Source organism: Lineus longissimus, chromosome 11, assembly GCF_910592395.1.
Source record: "Lineus longissimus chromosome 11, tnLinLong1.2, whole genome shotgun sequence".
NCBI lineage: Eukaryota > Metazoa > Nemertea > Pilidiophora > Heteronemertea > Lineidae > Lineus > Lineus longissimus.
The window spans coordinates 3,885,927-3,912,136 of record NC_088318.1 but is presented as its reverse complement, the minus strand read 5'-3'; the positions used below and the strand labels follow the sequence as shown (position 1 = coordinate 3,912,136).

The 26,210-nt window shown below is 41.1% G+C and overlaps 1 protein-coding gene across 7 annotated transcripts in view; it reads right to left on the bottom strand.

Annotated features, from left to right (window-relative positions):
- Positions 1-6,188: 6,188 nt before the first annotated feature.
- The window catches only part of LOC135496375 (uncharacterized), a 75,688-nt gene continuing 55,666 nt past the window's right edge, over positions 6,189-26,210 (bottom strand). For 6 of the 7 annotated variants that reach the window (XM_064785665.1, XM_064785667.1, XM_064785668.1 and 3 more), the window contains 13 exons: positions 22,130-22,657; positions 19,879-20,001; positions 19,029-19,133; positions 16,997-17,187; positions 16,453-16,791; positions 15,977-16,136; positions 15,139-15,403; positions 14,364-14,522; positions 13,725-13,845; positions 13,424-13,532; positions 12,804-12,919; positions 12,261-12,504; positions 6,189-11,566 (listed from right to left, as the gene is read on the bottom strand). In XM_064785665.1, coding sequence (XP_064641735.1) covers positions 11,376-11,566; positions 12,261-12,504; positions 12,804-12,919; positions 13,424-13,532; positions 13,725-13,845; positions 14,364-14,522; positions 15,139-15,403; positions 15,977-16,136; positions 16,453-16,791; positions 16,997-17,187; positions 19,029-19,133; positions 19,879-20,001; positions 22,130-22,657 — 2,651 coding nt within the window. In that variant the 3' untranslated portion in view covers positions 6,189-11,375. The remainder of the gene's footprint in view (positions 11,567-12,260; positions 12,505-12,803; positions 12,920-13,423; positions 13,533-13,724; positions 13,846-14,363; positions 14,523-15,138; positions 15,404-15,976; positions 16,137-16,452; positions 16,792-16,996; positions 17,188-19,028; positions 19,134-19,878; positions 20,002-22,129; positions 22,658-26,210) is intronic. The other variant, XM_064785669.1, reaches the window with a different exon arrangement.

Genomic DNA, 26,210 nt, shown 5'->3' with positions numbered 1-26,210 from the left:
TGAGAGCCAAGAGCCAAGTCTGTGTTAAAGAGCCAATTAAGTGCCGCCAGGAGAGCCACAAGCCGAAGAAAAAGTATAGGCTAGAATGAATATAATTATTATCTTTGGGTATCCTAAGCCTACAGGTACCCTACTTGATAATAAATAAATTTATTTTGTAACCGTTAATGACGTCGTAAGACATCGCCGGCTGGATAGTGGTATTGTTAACACTCAGTCTACCATGCCAAGATTTTTTATCATACTGTTGTTACGCTGTCTATAACAGTACAGTGTACATTGTGTCTGCACTTCACACACTGCGTACTCGCACGTGTTTGTCATTCCTGCCGTATCGTGTAGCCTTGCGCAAATAGTGCAATCAGAAGTGTTTTAAAAAGGCATAAATGTATTTCTCAAATTTGTAAATTCTTAATTAAAATCTACCAATTCAAGCAATGAGATAGCGTAGTGATACACTATCACTAGTGTCTACCGGTACTCTTCATATCTGTACTGTAAAAAAACTGTGCTCGTGGCTCTTGGCTCAGATTGGGGTGTCCCAATAACTACACCTGGTATTCTATAATTTACTGTAGCTTAGCTCAGTGGAGTGACCTTTTTGTTTTCACTTTTAAAACCCTATGCGATTTGCCGCACTGAACCCTCCAGAGATTGATGGACTGGGTGCATTAAATGTGACAAAAATATCCAACACCTATTTACAAATGAAGTGAGGGGTCAGCCTTTTGGTGTAACTCCATATAACTGTCTGGTGATTTCGCTCTGGGCTTGTGACATTCTGATCGGTCTGAAATAATCATTATCGCCCATCCCTCAATTTGAGGCCTGTGTCCCGATGGTGGAGTTGAATGGCGAAATCAAAGGGGCATGACGGCGGTTAAACCTATTGCGAATGGGCAGCATCACAACCAGTTCTGAGATCTGGGTGTGGTGTAGGATATTCGGTAACCACGCACACATCTCCTGAATCTGCGGTGGGTTGGTACCCCACGCTACGTAGGGGGAGGTTTCTGGGTAAGACTTGGTCCATGTGAATAGGCAGTACCTAAAAGATGAGAAGTTGCGAATGGACGCCCTGTGAATATGTCCTTCGACCAGCTAGTGCCAACCCGGTCACTGTCTCCAGGTCACCATGCCTCGGTCAATGAGCGGGCGAAGAACCCAATGGCTCCGTCAGGAGTACATCGTCAACTTCAGCCCGTAGTCAAACCGGCACGCACAAATATCTTAGTTGAGAGTGGGGGACATACTTGAAAATGCTTCTCATCGGGGTAATACAGTACAACTGTATACAATGACCCCATTTTAATTGGATTTCTTTTTACTGGGGAGTGGACGATAATGAGAATTTCAGGCCAGTCCGATTGTCACCAGTTCAGAGGGCGATTACCTGATAGTTTTGTGGCATTTTAGTCAAACGGTTAACTCTTTCACATCCTTTGTAAATTAGTGTTGCTTGTTACATGTCGCATTCAATGGCTCATTTGATAGTTTCTGTGATTCTACTTTACCACGAGCAGGCCCATTTTGGCATATAACTGTGTAGTTTGTGCTCTGTAGTATGTGATTTGAAAAGTTGTAAATCTGGTTATTGGAGTAAAGATTGTACAATGGAATATCCACGAGATACACTAATCTGAGAGCCAAGAGCCAAGTCTGTGTTAAAGAGCCAATTAAGTGCCGCCAGGAGAGCCACAAGCCGAAGAAAAAGTATAGGCTAGAATGAATATAATTATTATCTTTGGGTATCCTAAGCCAACAGGTACCCTACTTGATAATAAATAAATTTATTTTGTAACCGTTAATGACGTCGTAAGACATCGCTGGCTGGATAGTGGTATTGTTAACAGTCTACCATGCCAAGATTTTTTATCATACTGTTGTTACGCTGTCTATAACAGTACAGTGTACATTGTGTCTGCACTTCACACACTGCGTACTCGCACGTGTTTGTCATTCCTGCCGTATCGTGTAGCCTTGCGCAAATATCTTAGTTGAGAGTGGGGGACATACTTGAAAATGCTTCTCATCTGGGTAATATATTCTAAAATACCTTGGTACCGTAAAGTCAACTTTTAAATGGAAAATGCATAAGCCTCGTTCTGAGAGTGGAGTGTTTTGGACACGCAACCAAGATGCTCTACCAAAGTTCCCTCGGGTTGCACTAAAATGTGGAAACCATGCACACAGCTCACTTCAGAAGTTTGAGGCTCTCAAAACACTGCTTCAAACACAAATCAGCCAAGGAAGCATCAACCACCCTAAGTTTTTTAATGAGCACTACACATATTTGCTGAGAAAAACGCTCCAAATAGCCCATTTGCGCGGATTTTAGCATCACTTGAGCGAGCCGATCCGGACTTCCTATACGCGCTGCCGTAACAAAATGTAAACAACGGCGCTACCGGCGCTCCGGGCAGGCGATGGATGGAATTTGCAAAATTCGCACATATTCAAGTTATTTCGTGGCCTATCTTTTTAGCTCACCTCTTAGCAGAGGTGAGCTTATCCCATACCGTGGCGTCCGTCGTCCGTCGTCGTCGTCGTCGTCGTCGTCGTCCGTCGTCCGTTAGCAGGGCACGTTTCGTAACTGTTAGAGCTATTGAGTTGAAACTTGGTACACATGTACCCTTATGTAATGACACCTGGGAGACCAAGTTTCGGTCCGATTCGTTTCATGGTTTGGCCACCAGGGGGCCAAACGTTAAAAGTGAAAATATGCAATATCTCCCTTAATAGTAGTCGGGAAATTTTGAAAAAAATATGGTAGGTACTTCTAGCAAAGGTGCATCATCTATCCTCCGGGTTTTTGATTTGACCTCCTTTTCAAGGTCACAGAGGTCAAATGGTGTAAATTGGCCGTTAGGATGTAACGATGGCACGTTTCTAAACTGCAATGACTATTGATACCAAATTTGGTACACATTTACCCCTTAGTCAGGTGATCTCAGGGACCGAAGTTTGGTCCAATATGATTCACCACTTGACCACCAGGGGGCAAAATCCAAAAACCTTAAAAATGTGATTATTCCTTAACTTCTTGCCCGATTGCCACCAATTTGATATCATGGGTACATCTAACCACTATACAGTATATGTCACACAGGTTTTTAATTTGACCTTCTTGTCAAGGTCACAGAGGTCAAATGGCGTAAATTCGCCGTCGGGCCGTAACTATGGCACGTTTCTTAACTGCAATGACTATTGATCACAAATTAAGTACACATGTACCCCTTGGTCAGGTGATCTCAGGTACCGAAGTTTGGTGCGATCTGATTTGCCGTTTGGCCTCCAGGGAGGGGGCCAAATCCTAAATTCTTCAAAATGCCATTATTCCTAGTAATGACTTGCCCGATTGGCACCAATTTTATATCATAGGTACATCTAATTCTAACAACCATTCAATGTGTCACCCGGGTCTTCTTTGATTTGACCTACTTTTCAAGGTCACAGAGGTCGAATGTACTGTAAATTGGCCATTTTGGGGAAATTGTAATTGCTTGGACCTACATCAAACCTAACACTACATGACACAAGACCATGCTCGTTATCCATCTTTCCTCCACATGAGGTGAGCACAATGGCCCTGGCCATTTCATTAAGTATGAGGTATTTTAGAATAGAAATTGAACCCTCGGCTTCGGACCTTGGTTGAGTTACCAAGACACTCTCGGGTGGAGCTAAAATTTCGTCCAAACCCTCGCCTATCGGCTCGGGTTTGGACTGTATTTTAGCTCCACCCGAGAGTGTCTTGGTAACTCAACCAAGGTCCTCCGCCTCGGGTTCAATTCCTTAAGTACAACTGTATACAATGACCCCATTTTAGTCGGATTTCTTTTTACTGAGGAGTGGACGATAATGAGAATTTCAGGCTAGTCCGATTATCACCAGTACAGAGGGCAATTATCTAATAGTTATGTGGCTTTCCCTCAAACTGTATATTCTTTCATGTCAATTGTAATTTAGGCCTAAAACTGTCATTGTAAATTTCGATTGAGAATAAAATTGTAAACTATGCAAGTGTCACTTCGTGTGCTTTAGTGTTTTTGGCGTTACATTGTTAGATAAGAGCTGCAGAAGAAACTAAGTATTAAAATAAGCATCTGCATCTGCCTTTGAATAAACTAGTAGTGCTCTGAAAAAAATAGCATTTGAAGAATCTACATAGATGACAATGCGGAGTTGTTTCTCCGATGCCTGTATTGTTCATGCATAGGCGTCTTTGAATTTCACCTCTCTACAATTCTATTTGGCATTATGGCATGACGGGGACAATGTCACAACCTGTAATGGACAGTAATGCATCTGATGTAGATTCGTTTTGGGGTGTGGCATTAAGATTAGCACAAAAAGTATAAAATAGTGTGGGGTATGCCAAGGGGATGTCAGAACCGGTGATTATGGCCTCGGTATCTGACACTGTCCAAGGTGAAATTTAAATTGATGCATGAATTCTTGACCCCTGTAATGCACATCCCTTACGAAAAATGTTTCTCAACTTCACCATGGTGAACTTGGACGGTGAGAAATATTTACGATGGTGAGTATGGTAAATCTGCGTAAGCGGCAATACAGCATTTCTTGACAGACAGTACAGTAGAGACCAACCGCCCTGATGGGGTTAATATCTCCATAAAAGTTAAATACTCTCCCAAATGATGAAAATTCCTACAAAAAAATTATTCCCACGGTCTGAGCCAAACGGGCTGCAAGGGTTAATAAACAACCTCGTATCCAGAATCAAAAAATTAAAATTGCAGGTGTAATGTATCAAGACCTTTTAACTTTTTCCTAGGAACAAGGTTTCCATTAACCCTCTCATCCCGTTCGGCTCTGACCGTGGGAATATTTTTTTTTTGCAAAATTTCGGCCTTATGAAAAGGATACACCTTTTTTGCTCAAAATTAACCCCCTCTGTGTGGAATTGTTGCCTATCAATTGTACTTTAAAAGTACATTCCTTTTTCACAGCTTTGGAGCACAGAAGCAGATGGAGGATGAATCTTCTGGTTCTGAGGAAGAGGATGCTGCATCATATGATATAAGTAGCCCTCTCTGTTCACCATGCAGCAAACAGGTTGATAGGGACAATGTCACAACATGTGGTTAGCCCATGCTCCAGCTGATGTTGAGCAGGTTGTGACAGCGTCCTTTGGAGGGAAGTGAAGACCCACGCCCCTCTAATACAGTAGAACAGCTCTGAAGTGCTAAATTCTAAACATTAGCTTAACACGCCCCATTTACACCCGGACACAATGGACAGGCCTCGTCTTGATGCCTAGTACATAGAGGAAGGACAATTCGGATGTCGAAACAGATTGTATTGGGAGTCCCTTGCCCTATTTCGCTCTGGAGTGGTAAGTACAGCAACGGATTGGGGAACAGGAGTACAGTAGAAACTACAATTTTGAGACTAAACCTAGTGTTCTTAATAGAGAGCTGCCTTACCGCAATTGCCTGGTGGTCTTGCCTTAGAGGTAGGCCTAAGTTCCAGTCCATCATCACAACCGTCATCAAAATTTTAAGTCTTTGTCCAAGATATGAAGATGGTAGATCTGTCAAAGTTATTTGCAAGACTAGTACATGTAAATACTGCTAATAGGCCCCACCCTGTGTCTTATGTCATTGGCAATACCAAAAAATCTATTCATGCAAAAGGTCTAAAAAGAAAGTCTGAGGCGTGCTCAATTTCAGTGTCTTATGTGACAGTGCTGCTGTCTAGCGGTAAAAAGTGGAACTGAAAGTTTTGGAGGAAGATTTCAGTTCTGCTGTCTACCGCGAGATAGCGCCTAAGCCAGTCCTGGAACGAGGGAATTGGATAGAAATAATGACTTGCTTCAGTTGTCAAAACAGGTTCAGCACAGCCCACACGAATGACAGTTGATAGATCTGCTTGTCTGATGGGCTCAAAAATGGTGGACGAGACTTTCACCAGTGGCAGGCTCAGGGGCTTGTTCGGTGTAGGCCTACCCAAATATCGCCATAAAAGTTAAATATTCTCCGAAATGATGAAAATTCCAACAAAAAAAATCGCTTTGGCTTCGGCTGGTCATTCCAGAAGTGTCTAATGGACAGGAATTTCAATGGGGTTAGACCAGGTTGCTAAGACCATCCAGTCGTTTTGTTTGAGGGATAAATCACGATAAGACTTATCTGTGGAGTGAGGCCTGGAATTCCCAAGGGATACGCATGCATTTGTCAGTCCAAAGGGAGTTCTTTGGCATACAACAGACAATTCTTTTTGAAAATTCCCTTTTATTCATGGACCAGACGCCCTGACATAACTTTTATTATAGGCCCCAATTTGGCCAACTAACACAAGTTCTTATAGGCGAATGCATAGATCACTAAGAAGAATTCACTCAGTATTTACAAGTAACCATGGTAACCAGAAAGAGGGGTTTGAACAACAAGAACCAAACATTGGCATAAAGTAGGATTTTTATAATATTTAGATACTTATATATATATATGATTCATCATTTTATTCCTTAGATGGATGCTATGCAAGTATGTAAGAACACAATACGGAACTGTACACTCCTGTAGTTACTTTTTAGGCGGGCCGATGGTCGACGTAGGGGCATGAGCTGGAGGCAGTAAGAGAATGTGGAAGCTTGGGCCACTGGTACTCTCTACAGGATGGCCCCGAATTATATTCCCATGCACAGTAGAATTTTATGTGTATCCATTGTGTGAGGGGAAATAATTCTGGGCCGCCCTGTAGTACTCAAAATAATGTAACATTTTGTTAAAGGCATGTGCTGTTGGTGTGCATTGTTTTTGTATGTGCCACAAGTAATTAGAAATAAACATTGCCCTTGTACAGTAACCAGACGTGATGATTTATTATTATTGTATGCAATGTGTAGACGCTATTCAGCCAGTTTTGGTGCGTCTGTTTCACAAAGGCCTATCACATATAATATAGGCCTTTTGTTCAGATGCCCTTCGACCGGCTTAATAGGGTTTATAAAGTATATCTATATTGGCATACACAACTGCAATGCTCAAATTCATGTTCAACGTGTATTTACATTATTGAAAATCTCAAATTCTATTTCAAATGTCAAATTTTCAACAGGATGGACCTTTAATGCAAGGATATTTTCATCTTGAGCTAAATGAGCAACCCACCCATGTGCATGCAACGTACAATGTAGCCATGACTAAAGTCTACTTCTAAGGCAGGGGTTTACAAAGAGCAACATGACATACAGACACTCCAGTGAACGATGGCTTCACAAAGGAATCATGACCATGAAGTCATTGATTGCAACCATGTCTGTATACCGTGTAACTCTTTGTACTCCAACCTTAACTCTTTCAGCCCGGAACCCGTATATACTCGGTCCGCCATGTTAGATTTCACAGCCGCAGACCGTACACTCACGGTTTTCAAATTAAAATTTCCTGCACTGTACTATTGTCCGACGATTTTGAAAGTCTGATTTGCTGAAATTCGCCTCGGTTTTCGAATCAAACCATGCCAAATGAGTTACGGGCTGAGAGTTAAAATCAAACAACAACACACAATCATAAGGGGTACACATAAGGTTCAAATTGTAATTTCTGATCTGTCACCTGAAACGAATGGGACATTTCCAAAATGGGCTACATAATGTCACCCTCATATCAGCCCTAAAGAAAGGGCCAACCAGATTTTTGCTTATGAGACCCTCTTCACTTCCAGACTCCATTCTCTAATGCCAGGCACTTGGCGAGAAGGCAGTCTGTACTATACGTTTAACAAGCTGTTGGCTAACCAACCAGCCGCGTTGGACAAAGCTATCAACGAGTGTTTGAACCGACGACCTTCTGTTCACAAGGCAGACACAATCACAACTAGGTCAGCGGGATTCCTCATTTCTCTCCAGCTCATGAAACTACGACAGACCTGTCACCGTCACTATGGTCATCACAACAGAATCAAGAATATGTCTGGGGAATTCTACTGCACTTAAAACAGCCCTGGTATATGTACAATAAATAACATAAACAATACTGAGGTATTGGCTAACAATTTCAAAATCTTCATAACAGTACCAAAGACTTTATACAGCTTAAATCAAACCGGTATAATTGCACAGCCGTACCGCTGCAAATGCACCTCATTTTCTTATTTCTATTACACCAACACCTCCGACAATTATAAAGCTCCTGCCTAACATAATAAGACTCTACCAACACAACTAGGATTTACTCAAGTTTCACTAATCTAGGACCAGTTCACTAATTACTGCAAGATCAACCCGAAAGCCAATCCAGAACAGAACTTCATGACAATCGGCCAACTTTGCGTCATCAACCCAATGTCTATCAAAATGAAACATTTCGAATGGCATCGAACAATGATGTGTACGTTTTGCGGCCTGAACAGTCTTATATTGCTGAACCTGGAGTATATGGAGCGGGCCTACTGCCACTAGAACCCCCACAAGGATCTTGTAAATTGAGATGGGTGGTTTGAAAAGTCAATTAAACCATCTTTAAAATAAGCCAATCCAAACATTCACAGTTCCTCTTAATCACAACCAAATACCTCGGATAACAGACAACTTATTGAACAACTATAAAATGGGAGGCTCTCTTCTGTTGGTTAAGTACCACCGCGGAAAATGCATCCTGTTCTTGAAGTGATTATCACCTGGTGAGTTTTTATGGTACTTTTCCATTTTCACCGCAAACGAAATGCACTGTCCCATTTCCTGTTAAAGAATATGTGTTGAAAGCACCAATATTGGAGTTTTTTTCATCCTTGTCTTGATGCCGGGCCGCTCGAGGTGTAGGAAATGAAAGGAGGTTGTATTGAGACCAGCCTAGCCGGCGATAAACACTTTTAATAATAAGACATTGGAATCCGTATCATTATCAAACAAAAATTTCATGTCTGCTGAACCTTGCATTTTTCCGACGGATTTCCTCATCTCCATCCCTACAGAATATACATAGACACCAATTTTTACCAGGTACTTCTGCACGATTAGACCTTACAAGTACAAGGGTGCTCCGGTCTGCTCAATATCTTTGCACAAGAATTTACAGTGCGCCATACCAAAATACATGTACAGTAAAGTGGTACATATAAATCCCTGGTACAATTATTTCCCCTTCAGTGTAGAAAACAGCTAGTAGTATGGATTATTGCACACAGATGCTATAATTGTACTAAGGTAAACGATACAAATATAACCCTGGTACAATTATATCTCTTTTAGTGTAGAAAACAGCTCAAAGAAACAGCTAGGAAAATACACTAATGCACACATACACTGGTACCAGGGTTATATATTTGTACCCCCTTACCTTATGTCCCACAGACCTCGGAGCTATGGACTACTGTACAGGCTTACATTTTATATTGTTATTATCAACACGTAAAAAAATGCATAAAAAATCTCACGAGCATGCCAATCCTCATCACGTGAATAAATGGGTGATTTTTTTGGTGTATTTCACAAGGTGACCCGTGACAACAGTGAAGAGCAGTTACATTTACAATAGCACCATAATTCACTATTATTAATCAACGAAACAATGAAAAGCATACCTTTTAATTATTAATTACCAAACAATTAATTCAGATACGTTTTAATTACAATTTGAAAAAAATTCTGATGGCGTAAAAATACACAATGAAACCGCCAAAGGAATATGTGTTCTTTCATATTGATAAGGTATGGACAATTCCCAAGTTCCCATAATTCACACATATCTGAGCTGCAGCACTTTTTGTCACGTCTTTGAAATCTTCTGCACTGACTAGTTTCAATGCGTTATTTCGAACCAGTCGCATCACAGATTTGAGTGACTTCATTACAAGAATCACGTTCAAACGCACGAGGGATATGTGCTGAAAGTTTCATATGTGCGCTGGTCTTGTCTGAATTCGTCTGCTACCCACAGTGGCTGTGCAGATGACGCCATCAAAGCAAAAAAACAAACATTTGGGATGTCAAATTGACGTCATTTACCAACAATGACACACTTTACCAGTGCAACAATGGGAGTAAAGTGTGGCGATGTCATCCACACATGGTACTATCAGTTAGACAGCAGGGTCAAGGGCACTGATTGACATCCAAAATGATTGCCCTTATGATGTCACTCAATGGCCTTTATAGGATTACTGTCTTGCTGTCCAGAGATACACATTCCCTAAATTATCATCTTTGCCGAAGAAAAGAGGCAAAATAATTTAAGAACTGTCCAAAGAAGAATACAAAGCAAGGTAAATCTAAAGGCAAATCCTGCATAGAACATTTCAAAATATCAGCTTTTAACTAGTTTTTTCATAACTAATAACATGAAAGGAACTCTAAAGTCACAAATGTAAGATCTGGTCGTTCTTGTTCCTGGAATAATGCAAAAAGAAAGAAAGCAGTTGAGTAGGTAAGTTCCAAGAATTTCAATTCGGGGAGTAAAAGGAAGAATAAAGTTTTTATACCAGTAGTCTTACATTATGGGGCTTAAATTGTTAAGAACTAACATTACATATCATATGAAATAACTCTTTTTGGAACCTGGATGATCATGATACAAACAAGAAATATGGGAAACTTGGAAAGGAAAACTCTTCAAACTGCAAGAACTCATCGTAACCAAAATTCTCACTTAAATTTTCACAAATGCTAAATAATTCCTTATTCATGTGAAAACCTCAATGTATGCTAAAAGTTGACTCATTTACAATAGAAGATATTTTTGAGCAAATATATTGGTACACACGGGCTACAAAATTGAGATCTTCACCACTGCCCTCTTTTGACAGATTTATGCACTAAACTATATCTTGGACATGCTTTAGCATGTACAGGAGCTGCTAAAGCTGGGCGAAATTAACTTTTCTTTTCTCTATTAAAATCCTACGATACAATGCTTTGACTGATTTTAACATCTGGGTCGGTATTTTAATGATCTAGCATATCATCATGCCTTTAGCAGAAAATCTTCAAGTCGGACATTTCTGTGACACCCTATAGCTTTGCATATTGGACAGCTGCCAATTCCAATTCGAAAGTCTTCAAACAGTTCCTCACCACCACCTCAACACTGATTGTCATGGCTAGTCCTCTGTAAGACCCTGGTGTGTCATCCACTTCATATCCTAGAACAACTACAGACATGATCGCTTCCTTTTAAAAGTCTCGTAACGTTATCTTTTGCTTCTTCGGACCGATCTCCACCAGCTGATGGATCAAGAATACCTCAACCCATCATCAGCTTCCAACCTTAAGGTCATGCGACAATTTTCTCAGTTTCCATAGCAACTGATTCTCTCGTTGTCATGTCAACCTGTTTCCGTGGTAACATGTGTATAACGACAAACATGTAACGGACTAAACGATACCACTAATGATAACACGGGTATTTTCATTTATACATCATGACCTCGGTGCTTTGATACATGCACATGTATGCGTCGCACAGGATCCGGCGGGCGTACTCTGGCAGTTGCCGATCCTCCTTCATCGTTAGTATGCGCTCATGGTTATCGTCTGCTAGCCAATCGGGCAAGTCTCGACACGGCTGAACCTCGGGGATGTTATAACCGTGTTGTTCACCTGAAGCAATGGATAAAGACATCAAAGCTTATGCAAGTATCAATTCGTTTCTTGTACCCCCCCCCTCCTCAAGGGTAGTTAAGCCATCACCACTAATCTTTGCCGATGCTTGAGTAGTATTTATTTTACCTTAAGTGAAAATTTGGCGAAGCTGGAAAGAATAAGGATGCTAATGTGTCGATGTCTTGTCGAACATACAGCCTTACCCAGTAAAATTAGTCCGGTTACTTTATATGATGGTGACAACTGATATATTGTTGATGGTGATGTCTTGACGAAAGAAAAAGTAGCATTGGTGAAAAAAGGGTGATGCTTGAGCCTTAAGATGTCGTTATAGGGTGATAAGGTGTCGTACCCTTGAGGATGGTGGGTACAAGACACGAATTGATACTTGCATTAAACAAACTGTAGTCATAGTAGGATGATGCTCCACCAAGAATTCACGTGTTTTTCATTGCAAGGAAAGAGTCTGGCAAAGGTCAGGGTCATTTCAGTCTAAATACTGTTGAGTGGGATATGTTCCGGGTACCAAAAGTTGGTGAATTCGCTTCTTTTGAATTGTGGGACAACAACATTTTATGCTTGCTGCAACACAAAATGTTATGGTAAATGCACTGGAGTTAAACTTCTAGCACATTTTATTTCATGTCTGCCTCCCAAATCACGAAAATAACATTTCCCACAATATGCTTACCCATTCTGTCGGCCATACTGTCAAAGAATACCCATGGTGCCTTGGGTCCCGGGCCGCACTTGACAAATGCCACATAATGACTCGTCTCAATGCACACGACTGCAAATAGTTCCATTGTCTCACGGTGAATTCGAACATTCTCTCCGCCAAGAAGCGTTTTCTGTTCGGTAAGGAAGTCTTTATATTCCTCTGGCACGCCAATCGGCTTCGCTTTATGACTTGCACGGTCTGGATGAGAATGAATCTGAAGGAAAAAAGTGCAAAAATTCTTAATATGTTGTGAGACTATTCACTTCTAGCCTTCAAGAGCTAGATTTCAAAATTTCAAATGTTGTTGATGACCACTACATTTACAGGCCAGGTTTCCATGGAAACCTCATTCACGGCAAGGTTTAAACCTCATTCACGGCAAGGTTTACATGGAGACCTTGTTCACAGGACAGGTTTTCACGGAAATCAGACATAATAAGGGGGGTTCGAACCCTTCCCTGTATCCCTGTATATTGAAATTCTGTCACTCTATTCTGTCTCACTCATTCTTACCTTTCTAATACAGTTATCACAGAAGGCTATTCTATCTATGGTATCACCAAATTGCTTATAACACTCCTTGCATTCGTAAGTCGCTATATCACCACATATAGCGCATTCCCGTGGACCTGCAAAGATAAGGACAAAATTTATTTCAGAAATTGCTCATGATCTATTTTAGATGCAGGCACGGAATATCTTCTTTAACCAATCACCTTGCTCATATGGCTTCCTGGATAGATCAATTTTTCCCCTAAACCAATACACTTTGGGTACAATAAGACTGATCCTCAATCAAAAATAATTTCTCATCATCTCAATGAGGGACTTTATGGCCAAAAGGTGCCAGGAATAGTTAACAATACAGATCCTTTTGTGAATGAAATTGACATGGGTTCATGGGCTGGAAACCTATTGTGTACTGGACCGCTAAATACTGCTGCCTCCCGGTAATAAAGCTCCTCATTGGGCCAGAGATTCCCAGTAGCCCAGCTCGGATACTGCAAGTAAGCCTAGCAGAGTATGCGCTTATTTCATTCTGCATGATTCATTGAACACCCAGTAACTTTCATAGGCCACACTCTAACTTGATAAATTTTGCTTTGTGACTGAAAAAAGTTAGTTTAACTTACTATTTTCGAGTATGTCAGTGATATCTAAATAAAGACTTGGCACTATTCGCTGGTACATCTTGTAATCCTTGCCGAACCGCGGCATCTGCAGGATGAGACAGGAGGGAATCTGAAACAGCACAAAAGCGTAGATGTAAAATGGAATGTTGACGGTTAAATGACCACTCGTTGAAAAGCTCTCGATCAAGACTTTCTAACACTTATGTCAAAACTGGTCTCAGTTTTGGGGAAGAAAAGTTAAATTTCTGATATTTACTTTAAAATATTCCCTCAACAGAGCAACATTTTTTGAAAGACTCACCTCAGCAAGTTTAATGTCGGACTGAAGGAAGGACAGGCCCAGCAATTGTTGCGTGGTTGGGAGCACTAACTTTTCATCTTTTTCAATAAACAGTTGGTAGAAATAGGACTCTTGCCCCGAACTGAAACAAAGAATTCAAAATACATTGTCCAAATTATGAGACAATTTAATGAGGGTCTGTCAGTTAAGACTAATCGCCATGATCCTCCGTACCCGAGTGTCTATGCCAGGGCAAGTAAAAGATGCAACACAGGTGGACCATAGCTGAAAGTAGACTCCATGCCTCCGGATTTGGACGCCAGAAATGATGATCATTAACAAAATTGAATATTGAGTTGAGAGCTGAGCGTCAACTAGGACATTATCAGCTCTTTATACAATATCGGCTTTTGTAGTGTGAGTAGGAGGAAACCGGAGACCCCGGAGGCAACCTGTGCTGTCGAAGAGAGTTGCCCTCGTGAGTATACCGGGACTGGCCGGGAATCCAAACTGGGACCTCTCAGATGACAGGTGCTGATGTTTACACTGTGCCCTGACGATGATGACGATGACGGGGCCATGCCGAAGTTACGGCATCTAAGCCAAGTGTTGCCAAGCCAAATACCAGGTAGAGAATTGAGGAAGAGAAAACTCTCTTACCTGAGTTTGATGAAGGGGTCGGCCTTCATGGTATCATGTAGCAGAGAGTTGAGGAACTCTTCTGGGTCCTTCTCCTCGCCCATCATACCGTTCACGCTACTTAACTTATCCAGCAGGGTCCGTAGCTTCAGCACCTTATCAGCACGTACGTAGAAATTTCTGCAGAGTAGAATGAAAATACCATAAATTTCATTCACATTCTGAAGTATCAATTCATCAATTTTTCCTCCTACTGACTGTTGGCAGTAGGTCAGAGGAACGAATCTGCTCTGTCTCATTCTCAGCAATACAAAAATGACTACTATTGTTGCTGCTCACCAAGATCTGATAGGTATAAATATCATGGCCACTGGAAAGTTTCCCCAAAATGCACACACAACAGAACAGGGCTTCCTGCTTCTAGGCCACTTCACAGCAGATGTGAAAGTGCTTTGTTTCCAAAATAACAAACAAGTGGTGTCAATTTACAGAAGGAATGATGTCAATTTACAGAAGGAATGATGTCAATTTACAGAAGGAATGATGTCAATTTACACAAGGAATGATGTCAATTTACACAAGGAATGATGTCAATTTACACAAGTAATGACGTCAATTTACAGAAGGAATGATGTGAATTTACACAAGTAATGACATCAATTTACAGAAGGAATGACGTCAATTTACACAAGGAATGATGTCAATTTACACAAGGAACGACGCAACATCATGTGATCTAAAGTGGAACCTCCCTTAGCAGACACTTTTGCTACTTCCAAACGAATCTACCACTTACTTTCTTAAAGGATTCACAATAGCTTCCTTGAGCACCCGTTGTATTTCATTATACTCTGTCAGATCAGCATTCCGCGATGGTCGATGGAGAATCGTATCAAACACCTGCGTAAATGCATACATACTAAATAACGTGGCGTCGAGGTAACACGAGTTGTGATGACCTTGTATGCCCTTATTTTTACCGAACATATTCGATATGTCCTTGAGCGTTGCCGGTGGCGCGATATTGCCTTGGATTTCTGGACTCTCAAGCGTGCCGAATGCTGTAAGGTGAAGGAGATGCTTATTAGAACCATTGTGACAGAAGGGCCATAAAGACATTTTCTATGGTTTCGCTGCCTAGGCTACCCGATAGTGCCAATGCCAATGCCAATGCTTTGATTGGATCAAAACTGTCTTAAGGATCTGGAGCATAAAAGAATCATCTTCATACATTTTTGGGGAGAGAGGCAAGTCGGCTTCAAGAGAAAACAATTTTGAAGACCATGTTCAGTATCAACTTCCAAACATCAATGGCCACACAACAAACTCACCACTTTCAGGATACCAGCCAGCATTCCATCATACAATATATAGATTCCTGGTACACTTTTTTGGGTAGGGTTACACAGAGTTCATGTTTTCATGCGTCACTTTTGGAGAGTAACTCATGTAATGAAGAACCCATTTTTTTCCAAGAGCAGGCTTCATAGGTGTCACACATGTCCACCTCGCCCTCGCCCTCGCCCTCGCCCTCGCCCTCGCCCTCGCCCTCACCCTCGCCCTCCTATCATGTCATGCCATGCCACATAGAGAATCTATGTTCACCAAGCCTTCGAGGAAGAACCTTTCCTTACCCATGCTTTCTGTGCTATCAATATATTTTGCCGACTCCTGGAACCTGGAGTCTTTTCGTACTCGATTCAGATAAACAAAGAATCCTTTCTTTGGCGGACAGTCGAATATCTTTCTTCCGTTAAATGTTCCATCCGTACAAGAGTTAGGATCCTCTTCTTCCTGTCAAACGAAAGGACGATAAAACGTTAAATGATTTCTTCAATTTACTTGGCACTTTCGAAATCCTGAACAAGGACACACGGACAAGATTGTACTTCAAAGGAGATATTTGTTGCCACGTTCAGGTCTCAGAGAACCTCCAAAATATATACGAGTTGTCCAAACCAGAGATTTCCTTGCAAGGATTGAATTGGAAAGTATAGGACCATCTCAATCAAACTTTCAAACTTGAGTATTCTAAGAGTCGATGCTGCACCTATAAGTTAAGCGATGTGACTTTTGCTCATTTCTCAACAGAATCAAAAGTATCTCTCACCATTTCTAAACCAGCAATGAGTCGATTTGGGTCATTCTTTGCTTCGGGCAGCGTTCCGATCCATCGAATCACGCCAAACTTTGGCGGATTATCCAACACCTCCACCATCGAACCGAGCTCCAAATCCTTCGGGATTTCTTCTTTAGAACTTAGAGATGACGGTCCATCTAATCCACGTCGGTGCGCATGACCTGGACGCGGCTGGATGCGATCGCGTTCCCTTGTGCCATACTGTGGCGGACTTCGCGTTCCTTTTACTCTGTCCTTATGTCTGTCCATTTCTTTTACGCGTTCCTTGTCAGTTTCCTTGCCGTGTTTCGGAGGCACTTCGATTGTGGCCTGAAATTTGACATCAAAAACGCAAATTTAAATCTCAACAGAAATGTTAAAGGAAATGGTGTGAGACTATTTCAAGATGCGTTTTGATTGGTTGAAGCATTTGATTGTTGCAAATGCCCCGTGGACAAGCGATTATGGTAACATGTGACAAATATCGCTAGTAGATCCCTGGTACTTCCACCATCTAATCATCAGGCATACTCACTTTTGTTGTTTTGGGGTATATGTGTTCAGTCGGGGTGGTCGAGGAGGAGTCGCTATCCGATATGTCGCTGAGCACCTGACTAATCCCGCTCAAGCCGCTGTGAGCGCTAGGACTGTTCGATAAGCCGTGCGGATAGCCGAGGCCTAAGTAGTCTTTCTCGACCTCATGATCTTCATCTTCATCAAGGCTATCTGTAAACATACGGGAACAGGCATTGTAATATCGTTAATTCACACCAAAGCAATAATTTTGTACCGCTGTGGTATTTTGCTGGAATGAATTATGATGACTTTCGAGCGCTCTCATTTTTCGGAAAAATCTTTGAATCATGAAATTTTTTTCTCTTCAAATTGATCGACCTGGGTGTTTGAGTGAGAAGAGCTAGGGGTCCTTCTCTTTATCTGAATCCCAAATCAACGCCCAACTTTAACTTTGTTCAAAGAAGGTATAAATCTAATTTCAAATTCAGGGGAGGCAGCAATCAATTCATTTACACAGGAACAATCTCTGCACATGTAAACCTTAAGATGTGCTTCATCCAATGGGCTAGGCGAGTTAGTAATCTCACGTTGAAATTTCTCAAACTGTTTTCAAAGTATGCATCAAGCCAAATTGGACCAAAACTCCATGCACTTGACAAGTCACTATTTACGAGGAGCCAGACAAAGGGATGTCATCCAGTTTTAGTAGGCCAAATGACGCAACAATAAGAGTCAAAGACAATTGGTATCCTGAATTTCGAGCAATTCCGGACTTTAATTCCGGTCACCCGTGATGTAAATACAACACCTGGTTTTTTTCGGGTTGATGATCCTGAAAACCCGATTTTGGACTGTATTTTGCTGCGGTTGAGCCTGGAATGAGGAAGGTCTGATATCCCGGCATATCGGAATTCAGACTTGTCCCACGATACCTGACATTCAAGATAACAATTCTTTAGGATGACAATGCAGCATAAAAAGGACTAAATAGCTGACATGGCCTGACATAACATGTGATAGTCAAATAATGTAAACTTCACCAGGAAGTTTTGGTTGCATGGTTAAGTTTTTTACATCTAATGGGAAGTTTTGGGAAGAGCAAAATGGTGCGTTCAGACTTTTTTTCGAAATTAAGAACAAAAAACAGAGCATTGGCTAATGCCTTTAAATGAAGGAAAATCTTATTGTATACCCTGCAAATCAAAAATGCTTTATGAGTAATGGCAAACTAGATGAAGAGAAAAGATGCAAATAAGTTATGTTAGTACATGGGATCAACACGGATACTGAAAATTGTGTCGCAAGCAACTTAGTCATAAGGACAACACACAAGACAGAAAACTCCACACTACAGGGTGTCCCAAAAAGTATTTTCGTTTCTAAGTCATTTCCTGCATTTATCACCAAGATAATTCAACTAGTTTCAACAAGGACCAAGAACGGAACAATACATGGCACACAAACCCCATAAAGGCCACATGCCATTATAGAACAACAGACACCTCCCAAAAAAGTAACTTCTACATGTACTTGATTTGACCTCCCTAATCAGGACATCTCTTTGTAAATGACACCAATTTTAGCCCCAAGGGTGACCTATTCAGAGTATCTGCTGTATAATTTGATAAAACCTGAAAATCTTTTTATCATCAACATCCGATAATTTTTATATGCGACGATTTGAATAGGGTACATCTATCTATCTAGTACTTTCAAGACAAAATATTAACCCCCCCCCCCGAACACTTTTTTGATAATCAGTGTGGGAACCCTTAAAAGACCTGTACCCACACGGGTGTTAGTTAAAGAGTGTTTGACAGCCAAAGGCTATGTTATTTTACCCAAAACTGGGCACAAACAAATACCCTCGGCTTCAAACCCTCTCTTAATACCAACACACTCGATTACAAGAGCATTTGAAGCCAAAGTTCCACATTATTCTATGCAGCATTGCCTTTGAACATGACTCAAGCATCAAATGCTCTCGATCTCTCCTTTTTGTGGGTATAGGCCTAAGCGGCCCATGCAGATATTTCAACATATAGGCTGACCATGGTCATCCGCATCAAATATTTCATCCATGTATGCTCGGTTGCCGCGGTCACCGCAGACCGCGGCAGTCTCTGGTCGGATGACGTCCTCGTCGTCGTCTGAATCTGTAACATGATGCGATGACCATTATCATGCATTTATTATGACATCAACACAAACAGAAAACAATTTTCATTTGCAGCTTCCCAGGAACGGACAAAGTAATACAATTCTTGCAAATTACTTCAAGGTCCGATGCAAGTGCTTGCAGTGTCCAAAGATTGCGTTTTCGGACCGATAAACTTCTGTGTTGTATGACATCCTGTTTGACGTCCGACACGTGTCTGAAGTCATGGGTGATGTCCGACAAATCACGATCAAGGCATTAACTTCCCTGACGTCACCGGTGGTGTCACGCAACTCGATTTGTCACATTCAAGATGTTTATTGGTGCTGAAAACCTGATTTTTTTGGCACTACCAGCGCTGTCGTTGGCTTTGAATGAAAGTGCCAAGTCGGCAAGACTTTTCAGAGAAGAACGCAACCTGCACACAAGAGGTTTTCATCGCGGCAACATGTGGAAATTATTGCTGCAATGAGCGACAAAAAGGTCACTTGTCTGCAGGCAAAACTTCGGGTTTGGATTTTGGACTTGTGGCATATATACAAAAAAGATTCCACAACGATAAAAATAGCGCATTCTTTGTACAGGCATTCATAAAACTTTGATCAAACGTCACCGCAGAAACATTTCATGCAGACATGAAACAAGTCACTTGGACATTTTTCTTGGCATTGTGTTGGGGTAAAATTCGATCATTCATTATAAAGCCACTGCAACAACTCATGCAGAAACATTAGTCCGCTGACCATGTTTAGCCGCGCCAAATAATTCCTTCTCATATATTGGGTTGCCGCGGCCACCCGTCTGAGTCGCTTGCTCAGGGACGACTACTTCTACAACCTCTTCTACAACCTCGTCCACACTTGACCCTGCAATGCGGAACCAAACCTTGTATAGTCAACTACACAACAATCAGAGGAAACCATTGAGAGCCACAATAAACATGATGAAAATGAAAGACTGTGCAGTCATATACCACATAGTCTTTCGTTAGTTGTGCCTATATTTAGGTTTGTTTTGGCTCTAAATAGCCAACTCCGACTGATGCGATGTCAACTTTTACAAGACTTTGACTATGAGGACCATCCAACATCAAACATTCACCAAATTCGTAAAGTATTGTTGTCAAGATCCCTTCGATGTCGGCTAACCAGCAAGTGACACTTCCACTTCCTTTTTATCAAGCCAAGTACTCTCTGATGAAACACTATTTAAATGGTATAAGGAATAAAGATTTTAGAAAATATAGTTTTGTTTGTAGTTTTGCCCAATTGTATGGTTGTCCATTCAAAGCACTTGGAGTTTCTGGGGTAAGATGTTATTTAACATAATGGAGCCTTGGCATTGTTATTCAAATTAACCAACTAAATGGAATTCTGAGCTACCAGGAATTGAGTAGATACTGATCAGAATGCATGAAATAGACCACAACGGAATCCTCAGTAAAAGTTTTCTTACAAAAGAGAAAATATTCAAGTTCAAGGACATTTGGGACTCCTCACACACAGCCTCAGTTTCAAAAGGTTTTTCCCCAATCAGTCATATATTGACCACCTTTGATATATCAGTAACGACTGATGTTAGTTTCCTTTTATCAATAGTTTTGTAATGTGACATCAATGAGTTTTGGTGTTTGAAAGAGTTCCGGTGTTTCAAGGCAGACCAAATGGAGTCACTCTATACATGCTTCCCGAAATTGGTGGCTTGCATTGGAACTAACTTTTTTCCCCCTTGTCCGTCATTAAAGGCATTCAAGTGTGTTGGTCAACCATGACTATCTCCTTTGTCCCTCCACCATAAGGCCTAATTTCCCCTTACGACATCACTATTTCGGACACTCAGCGCCCCATTTCTGGAAAGGTGTATAGTTTGACCTCAATTTCAATTGACATCACAAACCTTCCTTGTCATGAAAAAGGTGCCTGAGTGAAAGTAGATCGTTTGCCCACCAACCGATGGTGTGATATTAGACTTGTAGCCGATTTCAACACAAGGTGGACTTAAACATTATAAATAACAAAATGAAGATACCGAGTGAACTGGTCTTCGGAAGCTAATAACCTGTCACATTCTTCACTAGGAAAGATTCAACTGCGACAACGTTGATTTTATCATTTCATTTCAAAATCAGCTGAAAGAACACCATGCAAATATTTCAATCTGCTCCTAACCGTGCTCATCTGGTTTGAATATTTCATCGGCATACGCAGTGTTTCCACGCCCGCCAAGCTGACTTGCACGCTCCGGTACAATGACTTCCTCCTCCTTGTCTTTTGAGGCTGTAATATAATCAAGTTAAGGGTCATGCACTGGCGGCCATGTTTTTTATACAAATTTTGTCGAGTCATATATGAGGGATATTGCAAATATTTTCTCTTTTTGCATTGTTTATACACGCCAATAAGTGGAGACACTCCAGTATTGTGCACAGAATGTACTCGTACACATTTGGGGCAAAATGTTGCTTTTGTGGCAGGCTGCATATTGCCAAATCTCTGACATCAAGCATGCACCTTTCTGATGCAAAATTAAGCCGCAAAACATGTCTGTATCATGCACATGTCTTGGGTGCCTTCCAGTGTTGGCGTACAAAAGTAATGCAAGTGAGAGAAATTATTGAGAGAAATCTAGCCAAAATGTGCCACCAAATAAACAAAGATTGCTTCCACCTCAAACTGAGAAAAGATGCTTCTAATTTTTTTCCTTCATTCTTTTTGTTGCTGCAAAACTGAAAGATATTGTTATGAAATGTCAGGGTGGGTGAATTCAAATGATATGTCACTGAATTCATGATCAATAGGCCAAGATTGTGGCGTGAATAGATGCTGCCAAAACGAATAACAGAAAATTTGGGAGGAAAAAGGTCAAGTTGAAGTAAGAGAGGGACTGGACCAGGACAGCAATGTTCACTGACTAGGCGAATTTGTGCCAACCAAGAAAACCCTGTGGAATGTCCCAACACCTTGGAAATATTCGATTGACAGTCCCACTACTCACCATTATTGGACCAGTCATAGTCAATGTCATTTCTGTGATCGTCCTTCCCCATGCGGTTCATCATGATACCCTTTGTGGCGGGCCCACCGCCCGTTGGCGGCGGACTACTCAAAGCCATACGACCCTTCACTGGAATCACATTGTTAAACTTTTTATCACTGAACGATATACTCTTCTTCTGTTTATCGCTGGATTTTAATGAGACATCTTTGGCCATTGGTCCTTTTTGTTTGGCGTCTGCCGAGTTATGAGCGATGTTGTTGTGTTTGCTATGATCGTTATATTCCTTTTTCTCCCGTTCTTTCCGTTTTGAAGGCGGGCTCAATGTCTGTTTTTGTGCTTGGAGGATTTCCTCGTCGGACTTTCCCATATCTCTGCTGGCCATTTTCATGGCGATCGCGCTCGATTGCGGCCCATCCAGGCTACCATCAGATGCGGCGCTACTGGTACTAGGGCCGGCGTAGGCCCCCTGCTGTCCGGCACTACTGGTACTGGGAGCAGGACCAGACACTATGTTAAGACTTGCACCTGAAAAATACAATTTAGGTGAATCTTAAATTACTTTTAAGACTTGTTCAAATACAGCCCGCAATACTGGCAGGAGGATGAAGGGAGGTAAACGTCTACCCCACTTGGCTGAAAATACAAATCAAATCGTTTTGACTGTGATGATCTATAACTGAAAACCTCACCATTATTTCCAGATATCACCCGCATAAGATACTCCTCAAATCTTTTCTCGATCATCTTGTTCTCTAAACAGATAGGGATATCCACCTAAAAATCAACGAGGGTTACACGCAGGGTAGTCCCAATAAGACTGAATGAGAAAGATATCATATAAAAGTTCTGACACACAAATTATTTGACAGTCATCCACAACATAGGGGTGACTAAAATATCTGTCAATATCCTACAGCACTGTCATTTCTAGAAGTATCTCTTATCGATCCAATTAAGTGAACTTTTGTCGAAAGAGATCATCTTACACTGCATGTAAACATATTGATCAGAAACAATTGAGGTCTAGATACGCAATAGTATTCATTAAGAAATCTAGCCACAATAAATTAGGCCAGAGCAAAACGAAACTTAATAACTCTCAATTCGATAAATCAACATAATAGTTTAGTACGTGGTTGGGAAATCCCATTTAGGGATTCCCCTTTTCTATTATTCACAGGTCACCTGATCATAAATTGCAGACCTTGGCATGACAATCATTCTATTAATATATTTATACAGGGTGTTCCATTATAGGTGCATAGTATCACTGATATACAATCTTCTTTGAAAGAAGTGACGTAAAACTGATATTTGAATTTGAATTTTCAAATTGAGGGCCAAAGTTAACACCAGCTTTAACGTGGAAATTTGTTTTGAACATCCACACCTTTTCAAATTGTGCACCAATACAGATCTAAGAGGAGCTATCTGATGTAAGGTAAAGGGGTACAATTATAACTTTTTATAATGACCCCCTTAGAGAAACAGCTCGCAGTACGCAATAATGTACAGTACAGCTAACTGTCCCATCTTACCTTTAAGGATACAATTGTATTGGGTTGATACAATGATATTGTTATAATAATGATACTGATGGACAATTAGGCTATAATTGTACCACCCTACCTTAAAGGAGACAAACACAATGCCAAGAGATGATCGACTAACAACACAAACTTTGACAAACAGAAAAGTGTTTTTTTAATCTCAAACACGAAGAATCCAAGACAAAAATGACCACAAGACAACAGTGCCACTGTCTGGAGGAGATCGAGATCACTGATAAAGGTATAAGTTTCACGACAAAAAACGACGACAAGATGTCACAGAGCATGACGGTAGCTTGACATCACAGGAGCACAGTACGACGTCACATGACCTAGTACCTTGTCGCTGTAGGTTATTCTGGCGTCTCGAGTAAAGCGCCGAGGAGGTAGAGGGTGGCGGGAGTTCGTCACAATCTTGAGAACTCTGGGACCAGAATCGCGGTAGGACTGCCGTGTAAGAGAGATATGTGTCAATTTTGGGTAGGAATGGTGTCAATAGACATTAAAACAGAATTCAAAGCGTGTAAAAATTACGATAAGTTTCAACTCCGAAAAGAAATGTCTGAAATACTGTACAGGTCAGAAGTAACATCTAGAACTTTTAAGTTAAAAATAAAGGAAAAGTGAGAGACTAAAAAGTTAGCAGAGGAGGGAACAGATACATGAAGGTTTTTTGGAAGGCGTATGGTCTGCTTATTTTGAATGATCAAAGTCTGGATTCATCACTCACAAGGAGGTGAAAGCACCATCAATTGTATTTAGAGGGACTCCTGTCTTGTGTCAGGACATCAAAATGATTTGAAATGGTCTGTCTTGCACTAAAAGGTGATGCCACCATCCAACTAATGACATTTTTTTCTCAGTATTTTTTTGCTAGTGTGTTAAACTTGGGAAAGATCAGTGCATATGAGGCTCTTTTGGAAAGCGTAAAACGATGGCTTTCAGTGTCTATGCTTTGCTTTTAAATTCAACATAAGAGTCCCTTTAAATCGTGCAAATTGAGATGGCCAATCTGATCTGCTCTCTGGAACTTACTTGCCAGAGGTTCGGCGCCCATGGGCGCGTGTCCCAGCGTTGCGCTCCTACTTGGAGGTAGTCTAAACGCGGCTACAGACACAACAGAGAAAGGAAAATGGAAAACAAATGCAAGTCGACAAGTCGAGAGATTCACACGTATCGATGTGAGAAAATTGGAAACAATTAATGAGAAAATGTAAGAAATAGATTAAGCAGCTTCTCCAGCAACAGGGTACATATAGGACATTAAAGGGAGACCAGAGGCAGAAGCCAGGTGGGCCAGTTTAAGTTGTACAAAGTCGTCGACAGGTGTCTCTACTTTAACACAGTGTCATGGCACTATTTAACTTTTGCAAGGAATATTTTCATCATATTTTTACGTCAGACCAGACCTATAAGTCTACTCTGGACTAGCACCTGGACACCTAGCTAACACCTATAGTCCTCTCTTACGAAGTCTGAAAAAGTACTTCTAAAGCAGTGCTTGGTGATTCACAAAGCGAGAATGACGGTCAAAATTAGAACAAGTAAAAACTATGCGTCCAATTGCAAAATGAAAATGACACCATGTTTTACTAACGATTGAAGTCCGCCTCATTGCTTTCACGAGGCAAGTGAAATGCCAAGAGTTCTGTCCATAAACAACTTTGAAAGCTGGCCTGGAGACAAAACTCTCCATGTCCAACTGTAAAATTGTCATTTCAGGCACTGTGGGAAGTCATAGAATGCCCTTAAGATGAAACTACAGATATAATGAGTTTAGTAGTTTATAGAAATGGAATCGAAATGAATCTTTAATTAGACAAAGATCTGAGGAGAGAAATAGCATTAAATATACTGAAAATAACAAAGGAATTTGAGAGAAAAGTCGACAATCGGATCAGAATTTGTGAAATCCATATTCATTCTGTAGTACTTTTTGAGCTAGTTTTCTGTACAGATTGTTTAGCAGATTAGGTCAAATGCATCAGGACTAGATCAGGACTGCTGATGACATTTTGGACTTACTGATTTACTGATTTTTCTAAATTTCATGTTAATTACTTTCAACAGCAACATCACGACTAGAAGCCACATGAATAGCAAGAGGTGGCCACGTGGTGCGACACCGGCAAACACATTTTGACTGAAAAGAGACCAAAATACAGTGCTATACATTTTATTAGCTACAGACATCACAATGGCTAACTAGAGGCTGCAACATGGCGCCACCCAATTGGCAAAAACAACTCACAAAACTACCGCATTAGAAAAAGTAGCAACATGATGCAACACCCACTGAATACAACATAGTATAGAAGTTGCAACATGGTGCTATGTTAGTTTACCACTGACTGACTAGAGGCCGGAACAACAACTGAACACATCATGTGACTGACCAGAGGCCGGAACAACAACCGAACACATCATGTGACTGACCAGAGGCCGGAACAACAACTGAACACATCATGTGACTGACTAGAGGCTGCAACTTCAGCTGAACGCATAACATGGTGCTATGTTAGTTTACC